General features: G+C 43.5%; 2 protein-coding genes across 7 annotated transcripts; one reads left to right on the top strand and one right to left on the bottom strand.

The window, feature by feature from the left end:
- Window positions 1–657: 657 nt before the first annotated feature.
- LOC133890705 (folate synthesis bifunctional protein, mitochondrial-like) lies at window positions 658–12,031 on the bottom strand. 6 transcript variants are annotated; one of them, XM_062331208.1, is made up of 18 exons: window positions 11,773–12,031; window positions 11,160–11,292; window positions 10,995–11,066; window positions 10,830–10,898; window positions 10,671–10,742; window positions 10,512–10,580; window positions 10,337–10,408; window positions 10,178–10,243; window positions 10,039–10,104; window positions 9,658–9,956; window positions 9,162–9,454; window positions 8,658–8,929; window positions 8,443–8,578; window positions 8,179–8,309; window positions 7,309–7,465; window positions 7,112–7,214; window positions 3,277–3,303; window positions 658–2,389 (listed from the first exon to the last, which is right to left on the bottom strand). In XM_062331208.1, exons 1-18 carry the CDS (start codon window positions 11,855–11,857, stop codon window positions 861–863), a joined length of 3,651 nt encoding a protein of 1,216 aa, XP_062187192.1. In that variant the 5' UTR covers window positions 11,858–12,031; the 3' UTR covers window positions 658–860. The 6 variants fall into 6 exon arrangements, with proteins under 6 accessions (XP_062187192.1, XP_062187190.1, XP_062187191.1 ...); XM_062331202.1 differs by lacking the exons at window positions 658–2,389; window positions 3,277–3,303 and having other exon boundaries at window positions 6,835–7,214; XM_062331206.1 differs by lacking the exons at window positions 3,277–3,303; window positions 7,112–7,214; window positions 7,309–7,465; ... (12 more) ...; window positions 11,160–11,292; window positions 11,773–12,031 and adding exons at window positions 2,486–2,698; window positions 3,354–3,492.
- An 11,589-nt stretch (window positions 12,032–23,620) lies between these two features.
- On the top strand, window positions 23,621–25,067 carry LOC133889972 (E3 ubiquitin-protein ligase EL5-like). Its single transcript, XM_062330399.1, has one exon. It carries the CDS (start codon window positions 24,055–24,057, stop codon window positions 24,862–24,864), a length of 810 nt encoding a protein of 269 aa, XP_062186383.1. The 5' UTR covers window positions 23,621–24,054; the 3' UTR covers window positions 24,865–25,067.
- Window positions 25,068–26,037: the final 970 nt, after the last annotated feature.

Here is a 26,037-nt window from a genome sequence, read left to right as displayed (position 1 = left end):
AAATTCTCATGGTTGCGCACGCTCCACACTAGGTACATATAAGTTCAATTTCTAGGGCAACATATGCATTGTATTATAAGTCCAATGATCGCCCATACTATATGGTCTTACATAAATATAAGTTATAAATTATCTTAAAAAAAACTTACACTTTCAATTCACATGATCGTCCATACTTTGGAAGCCCTTAAGAACAAGTCTCGCTGTATAAATATCATAAAACAATCATTCAAGAGTTGATCATCCATCCAGCCTACTTCTTGTTCACAGAAGCCTTAGGAGAAAAATATTCTTTCCACACTTACCGTTGTCGTTGTAGGAGAAATACCAATTTGAAAAGCAAATATATCAAGTTGTATAATTCAGCGAGTAATGCACGAGTCCCTAAACAAGTATAACAAAGTGAAGATGACATTTTGATCATGAGCAACAAAGTCGTTCAACAAAATTTCTTATTGCAGCTCGTTCACACAAAAAAAAAACGAATACAAAAAGTTCATGCACCACTCGCAAGCATTTGCCGAAGAATCATACAACACTTGTGATTTTTTTGGAACAAAACACATATTTTAAACATCAACATACTGACCTTGAGAAATTGGTTGTATACAAAATGCTGAATCTTAACTAAAAGTGTCGAAAAAGTTAATGATCAAATGAAACAAAAAGACCACACTAGCACGCCACGTAGCCATGGATATGCTGATTAGTGATATTTAGATCTCGAGTGGCACACTTGACAAGTTTAAAGACCTATATCTACAAATTAATAGTTCAGGGACAACATGAGAATCCCATTTGGCAGCAGAGTAACTATCATACAGCACCTTGTACAAAAATGGAGTTCAGTATATATTTCATCAGGTGGTACATTTCTCTCGTAATCTTCTCGCCTTACACAATGCATCACAGACCTTTGCAGCATCTGCGCCATATCCAACGTTATGAACCCGTACTATGTTAGCACCATTCAAAATCCCAGCTGCCACAGCTGCAACACTAGCAGCATCTCTATCAACTGGATTGGCACGATTGCATATTTCACCTAAAAATCTTTTCCTTGAGGATCCCAGTAATATTGGCACATGTGAAGCACCTATGCTCATTTTACCAATCTCTCTTCTAATGGACTCCACACCCATAATCACTTCAAGGTTATGTCCAGATTTCTTGGAGAACCCAATGCCAGGATCAAGAACTATCCTCCACAAAGGAATCCCAGATAACTCTGCTTCTCTCACCCGTGTATATAGCTCAGAAGCAATTTCCTTGCAGATATCACCATACTGTAAATTCTGTTCATTTTGCATGGTTGAGGGATCTCCTCTCATGTGCATGGTAACATATGGAACTCCAAGTTCAGCTACAACTTTAAGAATTGTCGGGTCAAGCTGTCCACCAGATACATCATTAATCAGATGGGCTCCTCTTTTCACAGCTTCCATGGCGACTTCCGCATAGAATGTATCCACTGAGAGCAACTTGCCCTCCATCTCAGGAATTTTTGTGATCTCATCCAGAACAGGAACCAACCTCTCAAGCTCTTCGTTTGGAGATAATCTCATTGCAAAGGGCCTGGTGGATTGAGCACCAATATCAATGATATCTGCACCTTCTGAGATTAATAACTTGGCATGAGAAATGGCAGCTTCCACTTGTTGAAACTTACCTCCATCACTAAAGCTATCTGGTGTCAGGTTAAGGACCCCCATGATGACGGTTCTCTCACAACAATCCAATAGACGATTCCCAACAGGTAATACCCTTTTAATACCTTCTGTTCCAATTATAGATTCACCACCAAGTTTATTCCATAATTCGAAGAACCCCCCACTGCACTTCGAGAGAGAGTGCCAACTTGTTTCGACACCATCTTTAGTGGATGTACCTAGAAGGTCAATTAGAGGTGCTAAAACAAATGGCCTTTCATGGATGCGTTCATGTGGCACAATTAGGGTCTCGCTATTGATCTGGGAGTTACCATATAGAAGTATGTCTAGATCGATTGGTCTTGGGCCATACCTTATTCCACCAGTGCGCCCTATATCTTTCTCGATTTCCTTTAGCTTCTTAAGCAACTCATGAGGTCCCAGCTTAGTTGTGCCCCGAATGGCAGAGTTAAGGAACCGCGGCTGATCGGTCACATAAGCAGGGGCAGTCTCATACAGGCAGGCATGCCTAGTGATGTTCACACCTGAGTTTTTCATCATTTGCAATGCCTTGTTGAATGTACTGACTCTATCCCCTACATTGCTTCCCATAGCAATCACAATCTCTTGGTCGGCAGAACTGCCCCCGAGCGAAAATTGCTTAAACGAACGAGCCTTGCATGGAATAACGTGTTTGGAAGATTTCTTTGAGGAGTTGAGAGAATGCCTAAGATCAAATACTGTTAAACAAAATAGTACCCGGGGGGGAGGGTTGAGTTAGAGCTGTTCCTGATTGGAAGGTAGAGGAACCCAAAAGGCACAGGTTGGAACAGTACCTGAAAGTGCAGGTGATGACACTAGTCCTCCATAGTAGCTCTTAGCAGCTGAATACATCTTCCTAGTTGATTCCTTAGCATGCAGGAGCATCGTTGGGCATATGAGAATCAAGATAGCTAGTGCTTGAACCAACTTATATCCTTGTTGGATCTTTCACGAGAGCATCAATCCTTCACATCTGGTCAGTAGCAGATAAAGGACAAATTTGAAGCCTGAGAAACCCCAACAAAAGATAATAATCACCAACAAGCTGACATATGTATCTTGCACGTAAAGTTGACAACCACACTAGTTAAAAGTAGACTCGTCACTCATGGATGAAAAACAAAGACAATTCGGCACCAAAATTCCAATCACACACCCAAAAGAGACCTTGTAAGATAAAAATATGGGCACTAATGCAAAACTATAGCTTTAAAATTTGACATTGAATAAGCATGGAAGGTTCCACTGAAATGTGCTTATCACGCCAACAAGGCAATCCATCAAGTACGCTAAATAGCTCGCTTGCCAACAAAAAACCTCCTCATATCTGAAGATTAGCTACCAAGTCCTAAAATCAGACTAAGAAAATTAATTCTCACTGTACTAAAATCGACTCGATGTCAATTTTGGTAAGCATAATACATTGATACACACTGTTTCAGTTCACATTTCACCCTCTCTACCAAATTGGCTTGAGAAATCGAAACGCAGCCATAAAAGATACAAAATCACAAAAACAGCGCCGCGTGCTACAATACCCGCAGATTGTTAATGCTCAGTCCGTCGCCCGCCCAGCCTCTCCTGCCAGCAGCCGCTCTCCCGTCGCGCCTTTCTCACTAGCTCCCTGCAGGTTGGAGCAGAGGGAGAGGGAGAGAAGCTTACCCGGGCCCGTCGACGGTGCCCGTGCCTGTCCGCTCGGACGGGCGGCGCAAGGGCGGCCGCGAGGCGGTTGGAACGGCCCCTTGCACGGCAGCAGAGTGGAAGGGCGGCGGCCGTGCTGTGTTTGTCCATCTGATCTTTGATGCAAGGGCAAAGCCGGTAGGTAGAGTCCCACGGGCCCAAAGGTGGCCAAGTGGGCCGGGTTAAATGGGCCGGATTAAATGGGCCGATACGAGGCACGGTTATTTCGGGCCGTATCTAAACGGGCCGTATCTTAATGGACCCATTCCGTGCCGGACCGGGCCGCCATTTGGCCACCTCTGGGCCGAAACGTGGAGGGTTGGGTAGGTTTGGGCCGGGACGCCCCGTTCCAACGCGGAAGCAGGGCCCTGCCGTGCCGTGCGGTTAGCCGAGATGAATGTACTTCGATTCATTCGTTTGCTTTTCCGCCCGTATTATCTATTATATTATTATTTTTTTAAAAAGAAAAAATCACCACATTCGCTCTTAAAAATACGAAATTACCACATTAATTAAAAAACGAAAAAAAATCTAGATCACTTATTGTTATAAACATCTAACGATCTATATTAAACCAGAGAGTCCATATCACTTATTGTTATAACGATCTAAATAACTAAATTTGAAAACTAAATAGTATGTATCAAATATGTTTAATAAATACCTTAATTTGGAATTATAAATTATGAAAAATTAGTAGTTCGATTTCCAAACGGTTTGGAAAGCAATAAAGAGTTCAAATAAAATAAATTAAATAATAATTAAAATTGAGGTTGGAATAGAAAAAATAAGAATACATATCAAATATAGTATTATAAATAATAAAATTATTATAAAGAATAAATACCTAAATAAAGAGTCAATGTAAAATACAATTAATCAATAGCTAAAATTAATAATAAAAAATTCAAAGTTCTTACTAAGATACATAGTAATAGATTAAGAAGTGCGGTGTAACTCAAGGTCATCACATCAAGTAGGCAGTAGGTAAGGCACAATGTGCAGATAAGATAAACGTATTCTGATTTTGGTTGGTCTGCATACACCAGGTGTACGATTTTGACAATTGATCAAAACACATATGAATCGAACCAATACGTGTATATGATTCGGTACAAGTTTAAAGCATAAATAATTTTCTTTTCTATTAATATAATTTTTATTTTTTCTTTTAATTTTATATGTTTTATAACTAAATGATATTAACCTTATAAAAAACTAAAAAATCTAATTTTTAATTAAATATTATCATAATAAAATATTATAGCGAGACTGACCATATTATTATTGTGATCACCTTACTAGTTATCTCATGATCTGTAAGATTGGGAAAACACGGTTGCATTGGGAAATAACGCCTGGTTCTGAGCGCTAATGAGGCTAGACTTACTTTTGACGGAGAGCTAATTTGGCTTGTTAGGGCTAAAAAAAAAAAGCTAGAAAGCACCGGCATCGAGGCAGCTAGTAAACGAATCAAATGTCTGATTTATTATCTAGCCAGGCAAGTCAAGTGACGGCAACTGATCCAAACTCGGCCTGAACTGTATCCTTTGATCTACTGATAAGGACAAAACTGAACCATGTCAGAAAGCCAAAAACGATACAGGAGTACAGACAACGTGGATGATTACTGCCCCATTTTTCTCTCTCAAGCACACTGGCATGCATTATCTTTCAGGTGACAACGACACTGCTGCAGCAAATCCTTCGCTGCGACCCTACATAACATGAGGCATCTTGCCATCTTGACTTGGTGAGCTTATGAAAGAGCAGATCAAGAAAGAGTGTTTCAGAACGACACTGATTTACGTCCTGCTTGTTTTAATTCTAATTATAGATTCTAGCTCTAAAAGTAAAAATAAAAACAAATAATTCTAATATAAAAGTTAATTCTCATAATCTATAAATCAAGTTGTACTGTAAAATCTCAATTTACAATCTGATATAAAAGATCTTCCGAACATTCTCCGTACTAAACTAAATTCTCACAATCTAAAACTAAAACAAACAAACTCTTACACAGTCACAGGGCAATGCAAGAAAGTTCTCTGGATTAATTTCCAGATCATGAGCATATTACTATATACAACTCTGTTTCGCTCAAAATTCAGAGTCCCCGGATTCGTCGTAGCGCCATGAGTGATTCTCGTGCACCCTCGTCATGTTTGCTCCCTGCACAAGGCGGACCAACGACTGGACGACCTCGGACATCGCTGGCCAGAACTCCGGCTCAGACTGTTGAGGTTGCAGGACGAGCATCAGCATCAGCAGTGTCAAAAAATGTTGCAGGACGACGGGAGAATGTATGTATACCTGGGCACATAGCGCAATTGCATCGGCGAAGCAGACAGGGATTTGGAAGGGTAAAGCCTGCAGCGCAGGGTCGACCATAGTAGCCAGCCCATAGGACCATTGACTTGCTTGGACCACGGTCATGACCTCACTAGTCACATTTAGATATAAATTAATTTAGATTTATCATATTACTTTAAGCTAAATAGTTTTTAAAATCTTAATGCACCCACTCTTAGTGGATCACGAGTCTTACGGTTTACGACGCTGCGTGGATGGTTTCCATGTGCTATGTTGTTTTATCATTAGTTAAGTAGACCACACTCTTGTTCTGTCTTTAATTGCTTTTTTTTTAGGAAAACAAGCTTAGGGTTGAACTGTACGGCGGACACCGCTTACTTAGTGTTTCCAAATCAGGAATTGAATCCCTTCTTGAGCTGCTTGTCGACCCTGCGAGCTGCTCGGCGCCACCACAAAACATGACATCGTGGGGCTGTGGCACGACGCCTTGGAGACCAATGCGCTACAGCAACAAGAACCATAGCTGCCTAGAGAAGACGCATGAAGTTAGCAGATGTTGCGTAGCCTCTTCTCCACGCTTCTTATAGCTATCCAACACCGATTGAGCATCACCTGCCACAAAGAAATACTTGTACCGGAGGGGAGCCCACGATCTCCACAGCCACTTCCAAGGCCCAAAGGTGGCGCTCCTGGTGAGAGAATCTTTTATAGGCCGATTTAGAGATTGTTTGGTATAGTTTTTTTATTTAAATTTTTTTATAGAGAGTGATTTTCTGATAGAAGTGATTCTGTAGCTAAAAATGATACTCTAGTAATTTTTTAGAATAAACTATATAGAGTAAGTAATTCTGTGCGAGAAATGAATCAACGAAAACTATTTTTTCAGCTCCCTAGCTTCTAGTTATTTCAGAGAATTATTCTAACGAATTTCACTCAGTGAACTAAAAGCTGAAAACTGCACTTTATCAGAGCTCCACTAATTCTAACCGAAAAACTGCTCTACAAACTCTGCCAAACAGACTTTAATCGTGTACAGCCCCAACACTAAGGGAGCCCAGATGTGTTGATCCTGGGCATCTTTCTGCAGGTTTACTTACAACAAGAATTGAACCATGTCAGAAACAATGCAAGGCACAAAAATGCCAGTGGGTTTTCCATTTTTTCTCTCAAGCAGGCTGGCATTTTCATTCATGCAAGAGGCACAATATAGCAGCAAAATAGCCACCGCCATCCTACATAACACGGGGCAGTGGACGCTGTTACCTTGCTGAGACGAAAGATCAGATCAAGAAAAGTGTGTTTCAAAATGGCACTGATTTACACAAGCACAAGGCACAAAGAAGTTCTCTGAATACTTTTCAGACGATGTGTATATACAACTCCGATCCATTTTGCTCAAACTTCGTAGTCCCCGGATTCATCGTAGCCCCGGGAGCGATTCTCGTGCATCCTAGTCGTGTTTGCTCTCTGCACGAGGCGGACCAGCGACTGGACGACCTCGGACATCGGCGGCCGGAACTCCGGCTCAGGCTGTCGACGTTGCAGAATGAGCACGGGCAATTCAGCGGTGCCAAAAAGGTTACATTTGAGAGGAAACGAGAGCTGCAAGGGAGATAATGTTTACCTGAACACAGAGCACAATTGCATCGGCGAAGCGGGAGAGGGATTTCGAAGGGTACAGCCCCTGCAGCGCAGGGTCCACCATCTGATCCAGCGCGTCGATGTCGTGCAGCTGCGGAGTAGCCCATCGGACCAGCGACTGTTCGGACCGCGGCCGTGACCTGAAAAAGTTCAGATAGCAAGCAAGTTCAGAGGACTGACTATGTTGCAGTTAGGGGCTCTGTTTGGTTACAGACCCTAAGACCATTTCCAACCATATTTCATTCATTTCGTTCCCTTCCTGATTCACTTTCTCATTCCCTTTATTTTCTTTCATCTCTAACAACTTTCCTTCAAGGGGAATCGTGAAAGGAAAAGAGAGAGAATACCGTCCTGAAGGGAATGACTCTGAGAATCCCTTCATGATGGGAACCGTGAAGTGAAACCGTTAGAACGCTGAAGAAAACGAAAATCCCTTGACGACGGGAATTTCACCAGCGACGGGAATCCCTTGGGCGTGGTCTAAAGCGCCAAGCTAAACGTTGGTCATGGGCAAAGTTAGAGCAATACCAAAATTTGGTCAAAACATAGCAGTTCGGTTTGTGACCAAGCTAAAATTTGGCAGCCCGGCCAAAACGCGGGCAGCCAAATTGGTCACCCAGAACTCGCCCCCACTGCTAGTTGACTGTAGACTGGCACGGCTAAATTTTGGCTTTGAACCAAACGCTAGTCAAATCATCTAGGCATAACCAAAATTTGGTCTGGCTGGTGTCACAAACCAAATATGACCTAAGTTACGTCAGTAAATCAGTTGCCTGAGATTGTTCTTGTGGAAGTTCGGAAGAAATTTGATGAAAAACGATAGATATTTCAGTGAAATGGTCTATGGGTTCACCTGTCGAACGGTTTCCGGCCAGTCAGGAGTTCTAGCATGACAACTCCAAAGCTATATATGTCGCTCTTCAGGGAGTACTGACCAGACATGGTCACCTCAGGTGCCCTATATCCTGAATTCTCGCCTGATTCCTGAAATTTCACAGTACAAAGTATTTATTCACAGAAATAGCATTAGCACTTCATGATGAATGATCATAAACAGTGTTACAAGTTCTTGAAAATGACGGCAGACAGTTGGAGGTTATAGTGCGTCACATTTTACCTGGAATTCCTGGTTGGGAATAAGGCGTGCAAAGCCAGAATCAGAGAGATGAGGGCTCAGCTCACTATCCAGTAAAATATTGGATGACTTGAAATTTTTGTGGACCACGGAAGGTGAACAAGTTTCATGTAGGTACCTGGAAAATTTTTTATATGATTGGCATAACTATTCGGTTCTAAAACAAAACGAAGGGTTGACCAGCCTGTTTTGCTTACTCTAATGCCCTTGCAGATCCAAGGGCAATCTTGACACGGTTGTTCCAAGATAATGGTTTCTTGTGCTCATCCTTCAAATGAAGGAAGTCGTGTAGAGAACCGTTTCGGTAGAATTCGTATGCCAGCAAGCATTGTCCATGCTCTGAGCAGTAGCCGGTTACCTCAGCAAGGTTTGGATGATTTAGCCTTGAAATGTTTGCTACTAACTCGATGAACAAATCTGAGGGGTGGCTTGGGAATGCAGAAAAATTGATTTTCTTTACAGCCAGGACCTGAAATTTGCAACCATAAAATGATGATAACTCCATAGTTTGGATCATAATCTGAAAATAGTAAAATGGAAATTAGTCTTTTGCATCTACTACTGTACATACTCAAATGAAGGATATCATCTAGACATAATAGAAAAAAAAACTAATACTGATGATGCTTATTACAAGGAACTCATGTCAGTATATGATATTAAAACCAGGAAACAAAGGATTTCTAATAATAGGGAAGCACCTTCTGATCACTGAGTTCTGCTTTGTAAACACGGCCAAACGACCCCTCGCCGATAAGACTGTCAGGACTGAAGCTTCCTGTTGCCACCTGCAGGTCTGCCACTGTGTATGCAGGTATTGTGATGGAAGACAAACTTACTTTTCTTGTGACAGACTTGCTAGTGGTATCATTTCCATCGAAGGACTTGTGCAGGCCAATTTTTATTGGAGGCTTCACACTTGTTGAAACAGTCTTCTGCAATTCTTCCTTGCCAATTATTGATATGATCTTAATAGATTTAAAAGATTTCATCTCTGTAAAGTATAGTTTTGAGACAGACAACACATTATTTAACCATCTTCCGCAAGGAAAATAATACAGAAGGGAGAAGCTGCACAATTATCTGTGAAAAATAAGAGCGTTCTATTCCTTCCAAGAACAACAGCACCAGTAAGGTTTTTCTTAGATAATGGAAACAGCACCAGTAAGATGAAAACACAACTACCGTGAGACTTACGTTTAAGTCCAGAAGCAAGAGGGCTGAGAGGTTCATTCTGTTCAGGGTCTTGTCCCCGTGACAATCTCCAAGATTTCCTTTTGATCACAAGGAATGAAACTAATGCACAAACAACCAGCAAACATATTACAATTCCTGCTACTGCACCACCTCCCAGTTTTGAGTGTCTCCCGCCATCTTCGGCTGGGCTATTGTTACCACCAGTACTTGGAACAGCAGGACGACGAGGCGGTGGAGGTGTATATGGTGGTGGTGGAGGTGGTGGAGCGGGACCATTGTTGAATGAGTTTCCACTTGTCCTGTAAATGAGGAGTAAATTGTTATATCCATCTCATATGCCTGCGATTGCAACCACCGCAACAGTTGCAGTGAAGAACTTACTGGAAACTCCTGATTGTCTTTAGTTTATCGGGTACCCAACCGGTGAATTGGTTGTTTTCGACATTTCTGCAAGGATTGTTAAATGTTACATTAAGAATACAAATTGTAACCGGAGCAGGTGGTAAGTATGTCAACTTACAATTCAATAAGAGGAAGATCGGCAAGGACATCTATTGTGCCACTAAATTTGTTGTTCTGAAGATAACTGAAAACATGAGAGATTGGATCTGTCACCATGTGATTATTTTCTCATTGATGACATGATTGTAAACAGAACCTATGGAAAATGAGTACTCACAGTGTTTTCAAACTTGTCAAAGAGTTGAAGCTTTGTGGAATATTCCCAGAAAATGTGTTGTATGATAGATTCCTGGGAAATTGAACAGTTGGTTTAAGTTCACCACTGGGATTGTGGAACAATGAAGGTAACAACAGCAAGCATAAGCAGTCAACAAGAAAGGAAACTCACTCACATTGCTGTTAAATTTGTGAGCTGATTAAACATATCGTTGATGTTCGAGAGCTGATTATGACCAAGATTTCTACAAGGAAAGCGGCAAATATAAGTTGATCAAATCTCATCAAAGTACTCGAGCAAAACAGCATAGTATAAATCCCAAAAGGCAACTTACAAATGCCTAAGTGCAACCATCTGGGAGATGGAGTATGGTACAGTCCCAGTGAAGTTATTTCCTGCAAGATTTCTGCATGCCAGGTTCTATATAAGATCTAATTAAAAAGATTGTTCTACATAAGTAGGAAGGATGAGTTACACATCAAGTATGACTCACAAGCTCTCGAGATTCGGAGGAAGATTATAAGGGATGTCACTGCCTCCAAGATTATTGTTGCTCATATCACTGCAGAAAAACTAAGTTAGATCAATACCACACAATCACATGTTCTGTGTAAACATTGGCGAATTGATATTTGAGAGGATGAGAGATCTCACTAACAGCTCAACTATTGCAGTCAGCTGATTCATGCTGTACCCCAAGGTGCCGTTAAGCCGCATTCCGGATAACTTTCTGTCGAGGATTCAGGAGAAAGAAAATGCAGATGAGAACTATAAGTTGCTGTGACGCTGAAACACGGCCCTTCTGAAGGTCCAGCTATCTCACATTGTTCTCACTCTGGAGCCCGAGCAGGTGACCCCTAGCCATGACTGTCCACAGGGATCCCCATTTTCGGACACCCAGTTTGTCAGCTGGGGTGGCGAATTCATGGTTGTGTAGAAGACATTGAGGGCATTTACTGCATAGGCAAGGACAATATTTGGGACAAATCAGTAGCATTGGATGATTAATATTTCAGTCCCATGACCGTAATGTTTCGTTCATACTTTGCTCTTCTCCAGGATATTTTTCCTAAAAAAAAAGAATTCCAAAAAAGAAAAAAAATGTTCGCATGCGGCAAACTGAAGAAACAGCACTTCCTGGGTCAAATTAACTGATACCACAGGAAAATTTCCTGTAGAATTCTGGACACAACCCATGTATCTGAACCGAAGTTTCAGGAAACCAGTGATATATGTACCAAACCGGCCCTTCTACAATTGCGGTGGAGTGACCAGAACAGGGGGAGAACAACCAAGAACACAGCTTTCTCATGCCTTGCTGGTCAAACAACCAGACCAAACTAAACCTCGAACATAAATGCATCGTTTCTTGATGTGCCGGAGCGAAAACATGCTTTCGAGAGAAAAAACGATTAAAAGCAGTAAAACTCACTCACCATCATTCGAGTCGGTGTTGGCAGTAGCCCCAAATGAAGTGGCAACCAAGAAGAGCACCACCACCCCAATGGCCGCCCCAGCCATGTCTGCGGACTGCGGCTACTGCAGCTCCTCTCCTTCTTCCCTCCGTGCCTCCCTCCCTTCACCGCTGCACCATTCGTCTGCAGGCTCCAAGAAACAAACCAACTTATATGCCAAAAGAAAGAAAGAAAAGAGTTCTCCTTTTTTGTTCCACTCTTTTTGTACGCTAGTAGTGCTACTTTTCTCTCTCGCCCGTGTCGACATAAATCCTATTTATAGCAACTATATTTCCTCCATTTTATTTTTTTTTAATTTTCCTCTTAGTCCTCGTTCACTTTATTTTATCTCATTTTTAACAATTTTTTTTTTGAAAGATTCGTAGAATGAAAAGAGAGAATCATATACTGAGAGTGAATAATTTGAAAATCTCTTCGTGTCGAAAACTGTGAAAAAAAACTGTTAGAGTAAATCTAACAAAAATCTCTTCGCGAAGAGATTCTCGTCCATAAAAAGACTTCCTTAGACCATATTAAAGGAAGTCCTTCTGATAACAAGAATCTCTTCACAAAATGATTTTCATTACTTTTAATGTTACAATAGTTTTTCTTCACGGTTCGTATCACGAAGAGATTCTCAAAGCTATTATCTCTAGAATAATATTTTTTTCCTTTTTTCTTTACGAATTCCTTCAAAACGTAATAAAAATAAAAAGAAGAATAAAAAATAAAACGAAATGAAAGAAATAGTATTGAGATGGTCTTAATACATTGAAATGACTGATATATGAGTTAGAGGGAGAGCAGGCTCATATGTCAATGACTTTAATGCCCTTTGCAGTACAGAGGATCCGGTCTAAAATTTGAAACGCTCGTAACTTTATCTTGTAGCTCCGATTTACATGATTTTTACGTTAAAATTCTCGTAGCGACTGGTGTTAGGAAGCTGGAGTAGAATGAAATGGGAAAGGGAACGTTAAATAAGTGCACTTTACAAAAAACAAAAGGTTTAAATATTTCATATTGGAGTAAAGGCGAGATTTTGATGGCTAATGACGTGGTTTTTTAAGCAGTTTAATTAGTGTTTTAGATAATTGAGACTTGATTATGGGTTTTTTAGTGAAAGGGGAGAAAATGCTGAGACAATAAAGCAAAAACAGAAAACACGCGTAGAAGAAGTATTCGTATTTCCAGGTCTCTTTTTCGAACACATGAATCTCAGAGAAACTTTGTAAAAATTTCACAAAAAAGCAGCTCAATTCATGCATGAACCAATTAAAAAAAATCCTATGTCCCAGCCCCCAGGTGCTGCCTGAACATCAAATGCATATTTGGTTGATGAAGGTTATTTAGAAACATAGCTTTTAATGTTGATTCCTCTCTCTAACAAAATGTGTGTGCAATGACACACGGAAGAAGCTCGTGGAAGTATCGCTTCACTTCGTTTGTGCTGTACTGCTGTTGTGCATCGTGGCTCCCATACCGAGACCTCGTCGTCCACGGTCCATCTGCAGGTCGCTCTTGCTGACTGGCCACGATACCAATGTGCGCGTGTGCGGTATGCTCTCGAGCTCCTCCTTTTGACCAGCGTCAGTTTTGGTACAGTAGATATGCTTATCTCATCATGATTTTTCACGATTGCAGTGGCGTGAAAGAAGAGGCAGAATCTTGCCTGATTCCAAGTGGTTTTAGTGCCCTGATATGTCTGTCAGTCAGGGCCAGGCCCTGGGGTCGAGCCAGCGGTTGTCCTAGGTTCTAAAATTTAGAGGTTCTGTATGTATATATATACTGTATATACTGATAAAAAAACTGAAAAAAATAGATTTGAACTATTTATATTTAATAATAGAGTTCTATTTTTAATCTCGTCTCGAACCACCGAAATGTTAGAACCGGATCTGTGTCCAGTAGCTGAGAATCCTCTTCCATGAAGTCTAGTGTGACGAGATAAAAGAGGATAAAAATCTAAAATTAGATAATATATATAAACGTATTTGGCGAAATAGATAATATATAGTCATATTTATTAATTTAGCATCCGTATTCGGCGCACGGTGTGTGGAAAAATATTTTTTCGGTACCGACATGATCGTGTACCGAAAAAACAGACGTGGCATGACCGTGTACCAAAAAAGCGTTTTTCGGCACACGATGTGCCGAATACGGCACTGTTGCCCATATTCGGCACACCGTGTGCCGAATACAATCTATTTTTGACACATTGTGTGCCGAATACAGGCAACAGTGCCGTATTTGGTACACCGTGCGCTGAAAATAGCTTTTTCGGTACACAGTGTACCAAAAATCCACCGTGTGCCTAATACGGATGCTAAATTAATAAATACAACTATATGTTATATATTTCGGCAAATACGCTCAGTTATGTTGTCTAATTTTGGATTTTTGCCAATAAATCATCGGCCTAGTTTATCCCGGTTTCCGTGGGAAATGAAACGCTTCCAATGGCATTTCTGCAAGTCTTCTATGAAAAGGTTTCATCCCAAACAAGCAGAAAGCCACCGTTGAATCCATCAGCGGCCTAGGCACTACCGGCGACAGCAAAATCTGGTGACACTCGAAATAAAGCAGGGGAGGGAAGAGCGTGTTGGCTCCCCTCCTTCAAAAGTGAGTGATTTTATTCTCAGCATGATTGCAGCCTGCAAACGATGGAGCATATTGAACTGGTACTCCGTAATGGCGTGATCCATCACTTTGCTTTTCTTCTTTTCCCCGCTCGTTTCCCTCTATTATATTCACATCTATGCATACTTAGGATCAATTAGAAGGGATTGATTGTAGGTGGACGCCAGACCATGCGTCATAACAGGTAGCCAAACTCGCCCAATCGGACGATCAGATCACACTGCGTTTGCACCCGAAATGTTTGTCATTTTCGTGAGCTGTTTGCGACTTAAGATGGCTTTCTCTTCTTTCTTTCCGTCGTACATCTGTGCCATTTTCGTTGTGGCAGGGCAGACCTGCAGCGATCAAATTCCAATGTAAATCGACAGCAACAGCTTTGCCAGGGCAGAGATGACATCATATATTTTTTTTAATCTCGTGGTTTGGAACTGTGTAGGCATGTCTAGCTTTCGCTGTTCGTCATCGAGATCGAGTTGTTTACTCGAATGGACGGAAACGGTTGTTGACGGTCGCCTGCACGATTTGGTCGCGACTGTTTTATTCGGGATTGCTGGAGCAAGGAAATTAACGGATCCAGCATGGCATTAGAATGTCAGCTTTGGTCTTGCTGCTGATTAAACAGCAAGTGCGTCTTAATCATCGTTTCTTTTCTTTCTCCAAAACATAGCAAGATTAAGCTAACGCGTGGCGTTATTGTGTTCTTTGTTAGATCGATAGGCCCACAACAAGGAAAATTGCACCACATGTTGACGCATTGCTTTCTCTCAACCCAATAATTGGACCTGTGATTTGTGAAGGGTGCCAAATTTGTTAGTAGAAATTCTAGGTAGGTAGAGACGATGTGACCAATAACGAAGTTAGACCACCTACTGCGAAGCTCTGATGACACGAACATGGAAAGATAGATCTGTTTATAGTAACAGGTCGCGTCGTGTCAGCTCGTGTGCTACATCCTCGGCTCACCGCACTGTCTGTTAGCCATCGTGTCAGATCGAATTGGTTCGGACATGGTTGCACTCTGGCGGCACAGCGGGCCTGTTCGAGCACGGTACATAGTCGGGTCGGACGGTCCAGCAACATTTCAAAAATAGAAAAATAAAATAAAAATAGTTATAAAATTAAAAAAATTAAAAAATATAGAGAATAGATAAAAATAAGTTTGATTGATTAGTTTTCTTGTTAAAAACATTTCTATTAGAAGGGGGAAAAGTGCATCACATTTTCCAAAATGTGTCGGACAGACCGTGTCGTACCCGTGCCAGCCCGACTCAATCGAGTCGTGCCGTGCTGATCCGATCCAGCTCAACTTGAACCATGCCGTGCCTCACACCGATCCAATAGATATGGCTATTTAAACAGTACTACTGGCAGTCTTCTGAACCTAACAGAAACAAGAGCAGGTAAAATGGTTAGCCAACCCTCAGAGTCTCGCCAAAGTCATGGTTAAGGGGACCTAGCATGTGAAGGCCCAGCGCTTTGACGTTTGCACAGCATGTCACTACGTCAGCGACTCAGCATGCACGCGTGCATGCCGCAAGTCGCAACAGATAAGGTTCAAGGATTCAGGTCACCGGCTTTCTCTGATGGTGCTCAGCAGACGTCCGATCAACCGCTCTTGCACTCCAAATGGGGCCTTGCAAGGAAAATATTCATCCATTGTTTATCTTTGACTAAACATGAGTGATATGAGTATTGAGCAACTGTACAGTTAGCATTAGCAATACTTAAGGTACAGGAGTTCAGTGCAGTGTTTTCAGCTCCTCAGCTGTGATGTACAGTGGCTTCATTGAAACCAGTTCGTTTTCTTCTTGCGTTAAGAATCAAAATTTGCTTAGAGGAAAAACACCATAAATCGTCGCAGGCACGATAACGAGTTCCATCTTTCTTTCGGATGAGTGAAATTGAACCCATCATCTGAATTTTGCAGCAACGTCAGCGTCAACATCTGAATTTTGTCTAGCAGAAATGCGGAATCAACACAGAGAAAGGGCCAGGGCTCAATGTGGCTCGGCCCAAATTTCTCTGCCTGGACCGAATCCAGCAAAAGGAAGGCCGACAAAATGCCTAAGGAGGCCCAAGATGTATATGGGCCAGACAATGGAGGAAAAACAAAGGAGACGTACTATGCCAAGTGAAAAGCTTCTTTGTGAACGAGCTGATAGCTCGGTGGTTCGCTCGTTGGTGGTTGATTGGCCGGTCCGGAGTTGAATTATTGATTTTGCACCTACGTCTGGGTTTAGCCTCAAGCGTATGTGAAGCAAAGGGGAATATGATGTGCCTGTCGTTTACAGAGTTAGAGCTTCATTGATCTCTTCAGTATATGCGTATATGTTATAGATCTAGAATGTACATGTGTAGAGTGTGGTAAGTAAGGTATCATATAAATTTAGATATTACCGTTTGTATCTTAATATTGAGTCTAGAAAAAGTGAAAAGCTTCTTCAGTTTTGTTTGCTTGTTGGGACTAGGCAGAGAAATGCCCACATTGGCAGCGGAGCCCCTGCCTGGGCGCACTTGGGAGGCCTCAAAGAGGAAGAAAAAAAAAGAGAAAAAGGATGAGCACCCTGCTTCGTGCCTTTGGATTCGCTACTACAGATTGGTGCGGTGTTGGGGGGCTTTGGACACTTCTTCAAGCAACACGGTCCGTCCGGTGCAACCACTTAAAAAGCTCTTTATTTGGTGCGTATTTATGTGAAAATAAAATTTATAAAATCTGATTTTATAAAAGATTTTTTTTCTCTGTGATGACAGATATCTAATCTCTTCTCTTCAACTCAGCTATTGTATCATGAGATTGATGATATAGGTGGTATTTTATAAGAACTTTTTAGACAATATTCTATAGAATTTGCTTTCGTGAACATTACCTGCCATTTGTCAGCACGTTGCTCCGGATGCTCGGTCGCACCAAACAGAAAGATCCAACGCTAGTTTATTCCTGCGAACACGCTAAGGACATGCACATTTGCAGGGGTGGGACAACGCAGAGATCCTTCCAAATCATATCGAAAAATGAAAAGGGCAATCATACTGCACGCACGCTGCACAGCAGTACAGGTACTGTATGAGTTTTTTTATAATGGAAATCAAGTACTACATCCGTGTACCCTCATTTGTCAATGGCAAAAAAAATTAGGGGCCCCTAATCTTTCTTGTTTCTTGACTAAGTATTAGTTGTTAGCTTTGGTACTAGAGAGCAAAAGTTAAGCAACAAGTCTAGTTTTTAGATAAGGGTCTAAATTCGGTCTTCATATGAGGTTTATTTATGGATGCCGGGATCATGCTCGACCGGCTCGCATCACCTTGATGACTTGCCAACCGAACTAAGCTCGGTTCCCAACAAGTCTATTTCTCCTCCCTCCTGCAAACTTCTTTTCTTCATTGCTCCATCTTTGATGACAATGAATCAATCTAGTGCACTCGTCTATGTCATCTATGTTTCTTAGTTGAGTTCAAACACAAAACTTGTCTTCTCAGCTTTGTGTTCTTCTCTTGCAGTCCTTCTGTATTGCATGAGGATTTGGTGCCATACATACTTCCGCATAAACTAGCATGTTTAGTCTGAACACCTCACGCATGTATGAAACTACATTTTAGTTCTTAAATGTCTAGTAGTGCCTGGTATTGTTCTTTTACCAAGATACAATCTTCGTTTCATAAAGACAAAATTATACTGTGTTTATTAAAAATAATTAATTTGGTAGCTGTTTTTAGGGTCTAATTTAATATTTAGCATAGTGCCCATGTTTTTTCTGGGACGGCCCTGCTGATCTGATACGAGCTGACAGCGTCATCTCAGACTTCATTGCTCCATCAGGGAAAGGCAAATTAATAAGTAAGGGTGGCAACGAATTAAGTCGGGTGAAGTTAGAATGTATCTGATCTGAAATTTTAGACATCAAATTCAATTTGGCTTTAAAATTCTAATCGGCTGTTAAAACCATCTCTAGCCCCAGTAAGAATTTGATGGTGGACTCGACAGGACCGGTTGATTGGCACTCATGGGGGAGTGACCATTTTAGAATTGAAGCCTATGATACACCCATGAGTGCCTATCAAGCTCTGAACCCGATCCGAATAGGGACTCATGGGGCACCCGTAGATACAAATTAAGTTATGATCCTACACCTAACTCAAATCAGGGTTCTGACCTCATAACCCTGCAGGACAATTTATATATTAAACATGTCTCTATCGAGTCTAAAACCTATATAGACTTGATCTCATACGGTACACTGCCATCCTTATTAATAAGTTGTCCGAGTCAGCTCATGGGCGCTAGTGGCGGTGCTGAGTGGCTTGGTCCAAACCCGACAAAAACGTCAGGTCGAGTTGGCGTTTTGCAGAAAATCTTTGTAGCCGACCAACCACGCCCGCTCGGGCTTCTGGTCCCGTGGATGCCGGCCGCACAAGCAATGAAAACCAGAAAAGGACCCCCATTGCCGAACCCGTGTTGGATGCAAATTGCAGGCGTTATGATTAGTTTTCGCATTTTGTACGAACTCCGTACTCAAGGTTCTAGAGATGCGCATGCTGATTATTTGAAGAAGAAGAAAAAAAGAAGGGGCAGGAATGGAAGGACTGATGGATTTTTGCAGAAGCGGCATAATCTGATATCACATAGTCTACTGTAGAATCTTTTGGAGATATCTTTCTGGCATACTTGGACTCATGCCCCTAGGAGGTGTCCCTCGGCATGCCTTCGGGAAGGTATCCCTGGCAGCTGCCCGTATGAGTTGCAATGAGGACCTATCCCTGAGAACTGTTGCAGGGAGCAGCCCCTTGGGAGCTGTTACGGGGAGCTAACCCTGATATGCTTTCGGGGAGCTGTTCCCAGGCATGCCTCCTCGGAGCTGCCCCTAGGCCCCTGCTCCTGATCACTGCATAGGGCTCATAAGGGCATGTCATCGTAAAACCTAGACTCCCATGTAAAACTATCCAAATAGGTCGGCGTGCGGCTCGGTACGGTAGTCACGGCATGGCATATCTAGCCGAGTCGCCTCTTAACCAACACCTCAAAACGACATGTTGGCATGACCCAACCTAGGTATAGCTTGCCCCGGTCGCCCCGTGCCTCTGCTTTGTCCCGCCACCCACCGACTCGCTCGCCCCACCCCCACATCGTATTCGTGCTCAGGTCGGCCCAACACAGTCTCTCGCAGGTCGTGCCATGGGCCGAGCCTCCGGCACACGGCCCGACATGGCATGGTCCGGTTAGTTAGGCGGGCGTAACGGGTCGTGCCCATGCCAGATCGACCCAATTGGCCAGGTATGATCCCACAGATCCTAAAGGCACGTACCTCGAAGTTCTTGAAGGCTCGACCCTTGTGGCCCATGAAAACACTAACTCGAAGGATCCTAAAGAGACGACCCTCAGAGATCTACAATGAAAAAATAGAGGTATCTAGCAAGTATCATGATTCCTAGAATACGAGTTTTGTGAGGATCCAAAGCTTTAGAGGGTGAAGACTGGGAAGAAGCATCCATGAGACATTGAATTTGTTATATTGGACCATTTTATCCCCGATCAACACTATTGATCTGAGGGGCGTAACTATCATTTGTGCAAGGTCATATCCTTGACCTATATGCCCTTCTTGGAGTCGTTGTCTAGGAGAAACCTTTCATGTGGCTTTGAGGACTGCTGGATTTGGTCCATCTTTCATCTGCTATGCAATGTTGTTAGCCCGTTATGTTTTGTGGTTTTTGCTTGATTTTTTCTTAATTAACTAAGCAAGTCAGCTCATCGGATTTTTTTCTCTAATTAATACAATAGCAGTTCTCCTGTCGGGTTGGTTAAAAAAACTTTAACTCCGAGACATGAGACCTATAAAACAGCCAACCATCCCCGCTTGTGTTCGTGCGACTTCATGACCTTGTGTTCTTGTGACTTCATGATGTGCTCCCGCTTCGCTTACTCATGTCTGTTTGCACTTTGCAACAACAAATCCCCAATTAGAAGCGATGGATAGATGTCCTAATTGTCAGCTTAGGCTAGCTCCAACAAAGATGGCATTTACCTCCTCTATCATTGTAGCGCGGATCGATACCATCTTTGTTACCTTCAAATGCATTCTAGCAAAGGCGACTTCTATGCTACAGTGTTACGGTCGGCTGCACTATAGTATTGGAGTATCTCAAATTTGTTGCACACTCTCTCCTCTTCTCAATACTATTCACAGATAATGATTATGGATCTGAAGGAAAGAGAGAAATAGAAGGTAAGCAATATGATACTGTTAGAAATAAAAAAAAATAAGTGATGTTATAATAGTATTAAATGATACTGTAATAGTATTTTAGAGAATATATATTTAAAATATCTATAAAAAAACTTTAGTGGCGTAAGCAAACAAGCACGTGAACATCTACCGCGATACACTCTTTCCAAGCCACGTAGGATCGTAGCAAGATAAAAGCGCAGTACCCTACCACCCAGAACCGGCGCACAACACGTACAGGGTCACCCCTCCCTTGTCTACGAAAAGCGCCGTGCAAAAATCCCGCTCTGAGGCCGTCGGCCGGTCAAAAGATCCGGCGCGCCATCGGTCGAGCAATCCCCGGAGCTGGGCACCACCACCGGCTCCGGCTCAGCGAGCGGCCTTCGGCATGATGGCCGCGTGAGGCGTGTCGCACTTTGCCCGCCTTTAGCCGACCTGCAAGCCGAACGATTCACCCAGCGCTCCAAGCTAAAACAGCAAGGGAATCATGGGCGGGGCGCAGCAGTCAGCGGCGGCGCGCGGGACGGGACCAGGCGCGGACGGCTCCCGTCGCTGTCCCCGCCCGTGCGCGCGGCGCCGGACCCATCCCCCCGTCGCTGCCGAGACCCCGGGCATGGGATAAGGGTCGCGGCTCGCGAGTGGGCGCGGGCAGCCCTCTTCGGCCCCGTGCGGCTCCCTTGCCGCCGAGTCGGCAGCTGATTGGGTTAGGCTACGTTCAGAGCACTTCAGGTCTGGCCTGGACCGGACTGCTGTTGATGCGTGTTTGGAAGAGTCTAGGCCCCGGGGGCTTTTCGCTCGGGATGGCAGCGACGACTTGGCTGTTGGGTTACTGGATTGGAGCAGCGATTTTAATTTTGTTTTATAATTTTTTCTTTATTGGTGAAAAGATCAAAATTCATAAAATTTTATCAAAATTTCGGTTATTTTTATTCTCTACTATGTGAGTACTGTATGTCAGTGAAAGAAAAAAAATACAAAATTAGATATTTCATTATTCTTTGAAATTTGCATTGAAATTTTAATCCCTAATTAGAACACAGTAAGGACAGGCCGTACAAATGCTTATAGACTAGTATGCTCGATTGAACGTCAAACTAAGTACTAGTAATCAACAAATCCTAAGTTACCGTGGTGAAGACATTTAATCCAAGTCCCGTGTTGCAAGAGCACGTGATTTCTAAGTTTAACCGGAAGTGTGCCTTCAGTTATGGTACACTGCATTCTAAGACTATGCTCTAACTAAGACCTATTTGATAGGGTTTTAGATTTTTTTAAAATGTTTTGGTTCTATTTTCTTTTTTAAAAAGTTTTTTCGATGAATCTGAATCACTTTGCACAATTGTTTGGTTAGTTTGATGGATCCTGATTCTGGAGAGATGATGATAATTGTAAATAAGAAAGAAATAATCAGAAACGAGAGAAACCACTTTTTCACTTCTTCTCCCTCGCAGTCGCAATGTATATAAAGAGAAGCATTTCTCCTATCTTAAATTCGAATCGCTTGCAAAACAACGTGTGGCAAGAGTTCCACTAATTTTGACTAGAATCTGAAACATTTCTCTCATTCAAACGGGTCCTAAGTTACCAGCCAATCCCAAGTTTTTCTTTTCTCTTTTGGCAGGCTAATTTGAGTTAGATGAACTAAGACGCTCAAAGTTAGCTATGTTGGCCAACCTTCCCTGACTTTGAAATCAAGTCAGATAAGGCCTCTTACTTAGAATTCGGCCGCACCTAAGCTTAGCCGCTCGCCCTCCAGTTGCTACCCAGAAAATCCAAGCCAGAACAGAGCAGAGGCGTTCACCAGTTGTGCAGTTGCTTCCCCCCAAAACACATACCAGAAGGGAAAGGGACAGGGCGCGGAGCACAAACCGCTATACCGAACCTCCCCAACCAAGGCAACAATGCCATGGTGGTCCATCCCGGCCGGCCCGTAGCGTAGCTCATGCCTTGCCTTTGCCGGCAGCCCATGCTCATGCTCATTCCATCAGCTCAGCTGGGTCCAGAGGCACCACAACACGCTCACGGTATACGGTCCACATTTCCTGGCGACGGCTGAGAACGCTCCTAATCGAAATCAAATTTACAGGACTTTCTTACGAAAGACCTTTGTAGGAAAGTGATATGTATCATCGTAGAAAAGAAAATCTTTTATACAACCCAATACTATAGAATTTATTTTCCCATAATCTGACACTAGCTGTGTGTTCTGCACAAACCATGGAGGCAAAGCTGGGTGGATTACTGGATTATGTCACATCATTCACTAATTTCTTCTGCCAACTCTCTTCTGGCAAGTGACCAAATTAGTTGAAATGGTCGTCCTGCTCAAGTAGATGTTGAACTCTGTCTATTTTGTCTTTCTAGAACTGTTATGTCCGTTACCTTTTGGGTTGGTACTGTCTGTATTTCGACTTAGATTTGGGATATTTCTGCTCTACTTTCTCTTTCAGTCCTACAAACTCTGTCTAATCGGGTTGTAAGACTTAAACTATTCGTTATCAAAGTAATGGAAATGGGCTTTTCCTGTTGTCGCAAAATTTCCTCTGATCTTATAAATCAGATTCCTGAAAAGACAGTGTTACTGATTCACTGAGTTACTGCTACGTATACGGAACATGGCACGGAGTGCGCACTGCAGATGTCAATTTGGAGTGGTCCGTCTGCCGGGGACTGCACGTACACCCTCTCGGTGGAGCCCGTGCGAGCTGAAAGTAATTTGTATAAGATCTTTTACATAATTTTTTTTATAAAATCCTAATACGCGTCATTATTTTTCTAATTTAATAGTTAGCGTGAGTAGAAAAGAAGAAGAAGATGACACATGTCGTGCTAGGAAGGGGTCTTTTGAAAGATTCGGTTGTATATAATTTCTTTCCAGGTGGGGTGTTGCGGCTCACCGGCCTGTGTGGTTGCATCTGGTGCAGCGGCGCGAATCGTAACATAAGCGACGCCATCGCGAGGGACTGGACGACGACGGCCGTGGGAGGGAGGTCCAACGGAGAGCGCGAGCCGGGTTCCTTCCTGCCTCGCGTCAACGCTTTCAAAACCGTCGCCGTCCTCGCTTTCCCTCCACAGTTCGTTCGCTCACCTTCCCCTCCAAACCCAAGCCTCGGCTTCTGGTCTCACACCCTCTCTCTCTGTCGAGTCTTATCCTCTCCAATCCCGCGCCGCCCTCGTATAAGTAGCGTGCGCTCCGTCGCGCTAACCATTCGGATTCCCACCACCCCAACACGGCACGAGCGCGCGCTTAAATATATGTCTCCAAGAGCTTCGCTGCACGAACGCCGAGGAGCTTGCGAGGACAGGGCAGGGCGAGGGGTGCGCCAAGAACGGCTGCTGTTGGTTGCGTAAGGGAGGAGCAAAAGGTTCTTTGAAGAGAAAGGGAAGGAGGGTGGTATCGATGGCGGTGACGGCGACGACGGTCGCGGCGGCGATCACGATGCTGGCTGCGGTGGCGGCGGTCTTCCTCACCTTCGTGCTCTGCTTCTACGTCTTCCTCTGCGCCAAGCAGTACCGGGGCGGGGCGACGTCGGGGGACGGCGTGGCGGCGTGGCTGCGCTTCATGTTTGGCGGTGGCGGAGGCGCAGGGGGAGGGGGAGGGGGAGGAGCGGACGGCGCCGTCGCGTGGTGCTACGAGGGGGGACTGGACGAGAAGTCCATGGCGAAGCTGCCGCGCAGGGAGGTGGGCAAGGGGGAGGCGCTGGACTGCGCCGTCTGCATCACGGAGCTCGCCGCGGGGGAGACGGCGCGCGTGCTGCCGCGGTGCGGGCACGGGTTCCACGTCGACTGCGTAGACATGTGGCTCCGGTCGCACTCCACCTGCCCGCTCTGCCGGTGCCCCGCCGTGGACGAGCCGCCCGCGCCGCCCGCCGTGCCCACGCCGGAGGCCGATCCGGAGTCCCCCAACTTCCCCACCAACGTGCTCTTCTTCGGCTCCCAGGACGAGGTGAGCACCGGTCGCGCGCAACAGCAGTCGCCAGCCTTGGCGACGCTTTCCCCGTCGCAAGAGCAGGTCGCCGGCGTCGCGGGTGAGGCGGCACGGGCGCTCGGGCTGCGGAGGCTGCTTGGGTGTGGCGGCTTATCGCCGCCCCCGCAGCCGCCGCATCATCATCATCACTATGTGGACGCGGACAGGGACATCGAAATGGGACTCGCCGCCGGCGAGAGTAGCGCGTCGCGGCCGGTTCAGCCGCCGCAGCCCGGTTCTTGAGGATGCGGAACGTGGTTTCTTTCGTGACGTCACAAGTTTTGCGAGTATCTCGGTTTCTTCTGTTCACCGCGTTTGTATTTTCCTATAGAGAGAGAGCCGGAAAAAATGTACAGATTCTTATAGCCGTTTGATGTAAATGTCTCGTGTGGATCGAAAAACAATTTGAAAAGTTTGGATACATTTCTCTTGTTTTCTTCTTACCAGCAATTAGGCAGCAGTTACTTTCAGTTTCATCCTCTGTTGCATACTACCTGTACCTGAAAGCAGCAGTAGACAGTAGTAGTTTATTCACCTTGCCCAGTTTCTTGTCTCGCTGTTCTCTGTCTTTTTGACCACTGGTTGACGCTGTCAAATTTGTCGCTCTCACGGTCTCACCCACAATGGAGCATTTGTCAAGAGCCAGGGGTCCAGGGACACACCAAAATTGCAGATTTGACAGCAGATAAGCTGACAAGAACATGTGTGCCGGCAGTGCCGCATCCTGTTCGCGAACTCCGCAGGTGCTGTTACCAAACCCCCGCAGCCACCTGATGCACTAAGAGAACTCTAACCGGTTCCTTTGCTCCTCCCTTTATCCTAAATTTTAACAAAAACAGTTTTAAAAAATCTCTCCACCCGGTTAATTATCCAACTCTCTAATTTTGACTTCTATTTATCCTATATTATTCCCCACATCTAACAAATGGTAGATATTTCTTATTTACATGTTGCTTCTCTTGCGTAGATGAGGGAATGAGAGGGAGAGAGAGCGTCGTGAACACATATTATAAAAATAGTTACCTTATAAATACACATATTGTAAGATTAATTACTTTATAAGTGTACGTAGTATAAGAATTTATAAGAGCAGTTACGACATAAGCACACATGTTGTAAGAACAGTTATCACATAAGGACACGTGTTATAAGAGTAGTTACCATATAAGAACACACGTTATAAGAATTTGTAAGAGTAGTTATCATATAAGAACACGCGTTATAAGAATTTATAAGAGCAGTTACTACACAAACACACGTGTTATAAGAGCAGTTGGAAATATAGCCATCGAAAATAACACCGTTTAAATATAAAACAGTTATTTATTAGTTACAAGATATTAGTAAAATAGAGGTGAGTGAATTATAGGAAAACAAATTTAGGAAACATGTTGAAACGCTTAAAAAATAGAGAAA

Source organism: Phragmites australis, chromosome 14 (assembly GCF_958298935.1).
Source record: "Phragmites australis chromosome 14, lpPhrAust1.1, whole genome shotgun sequence".
Taxonomy (NCBI): Eukaryota; Viridiplantae; Streptophyta; class Magnoliopsida; order Poales; family Poaceae; genus Phragmites; species Phragmites australis.
Note: the sequence above shows the minus strand (reverse complement) of the source record. Positions and strands in the feature narration are given on the sequence as shown.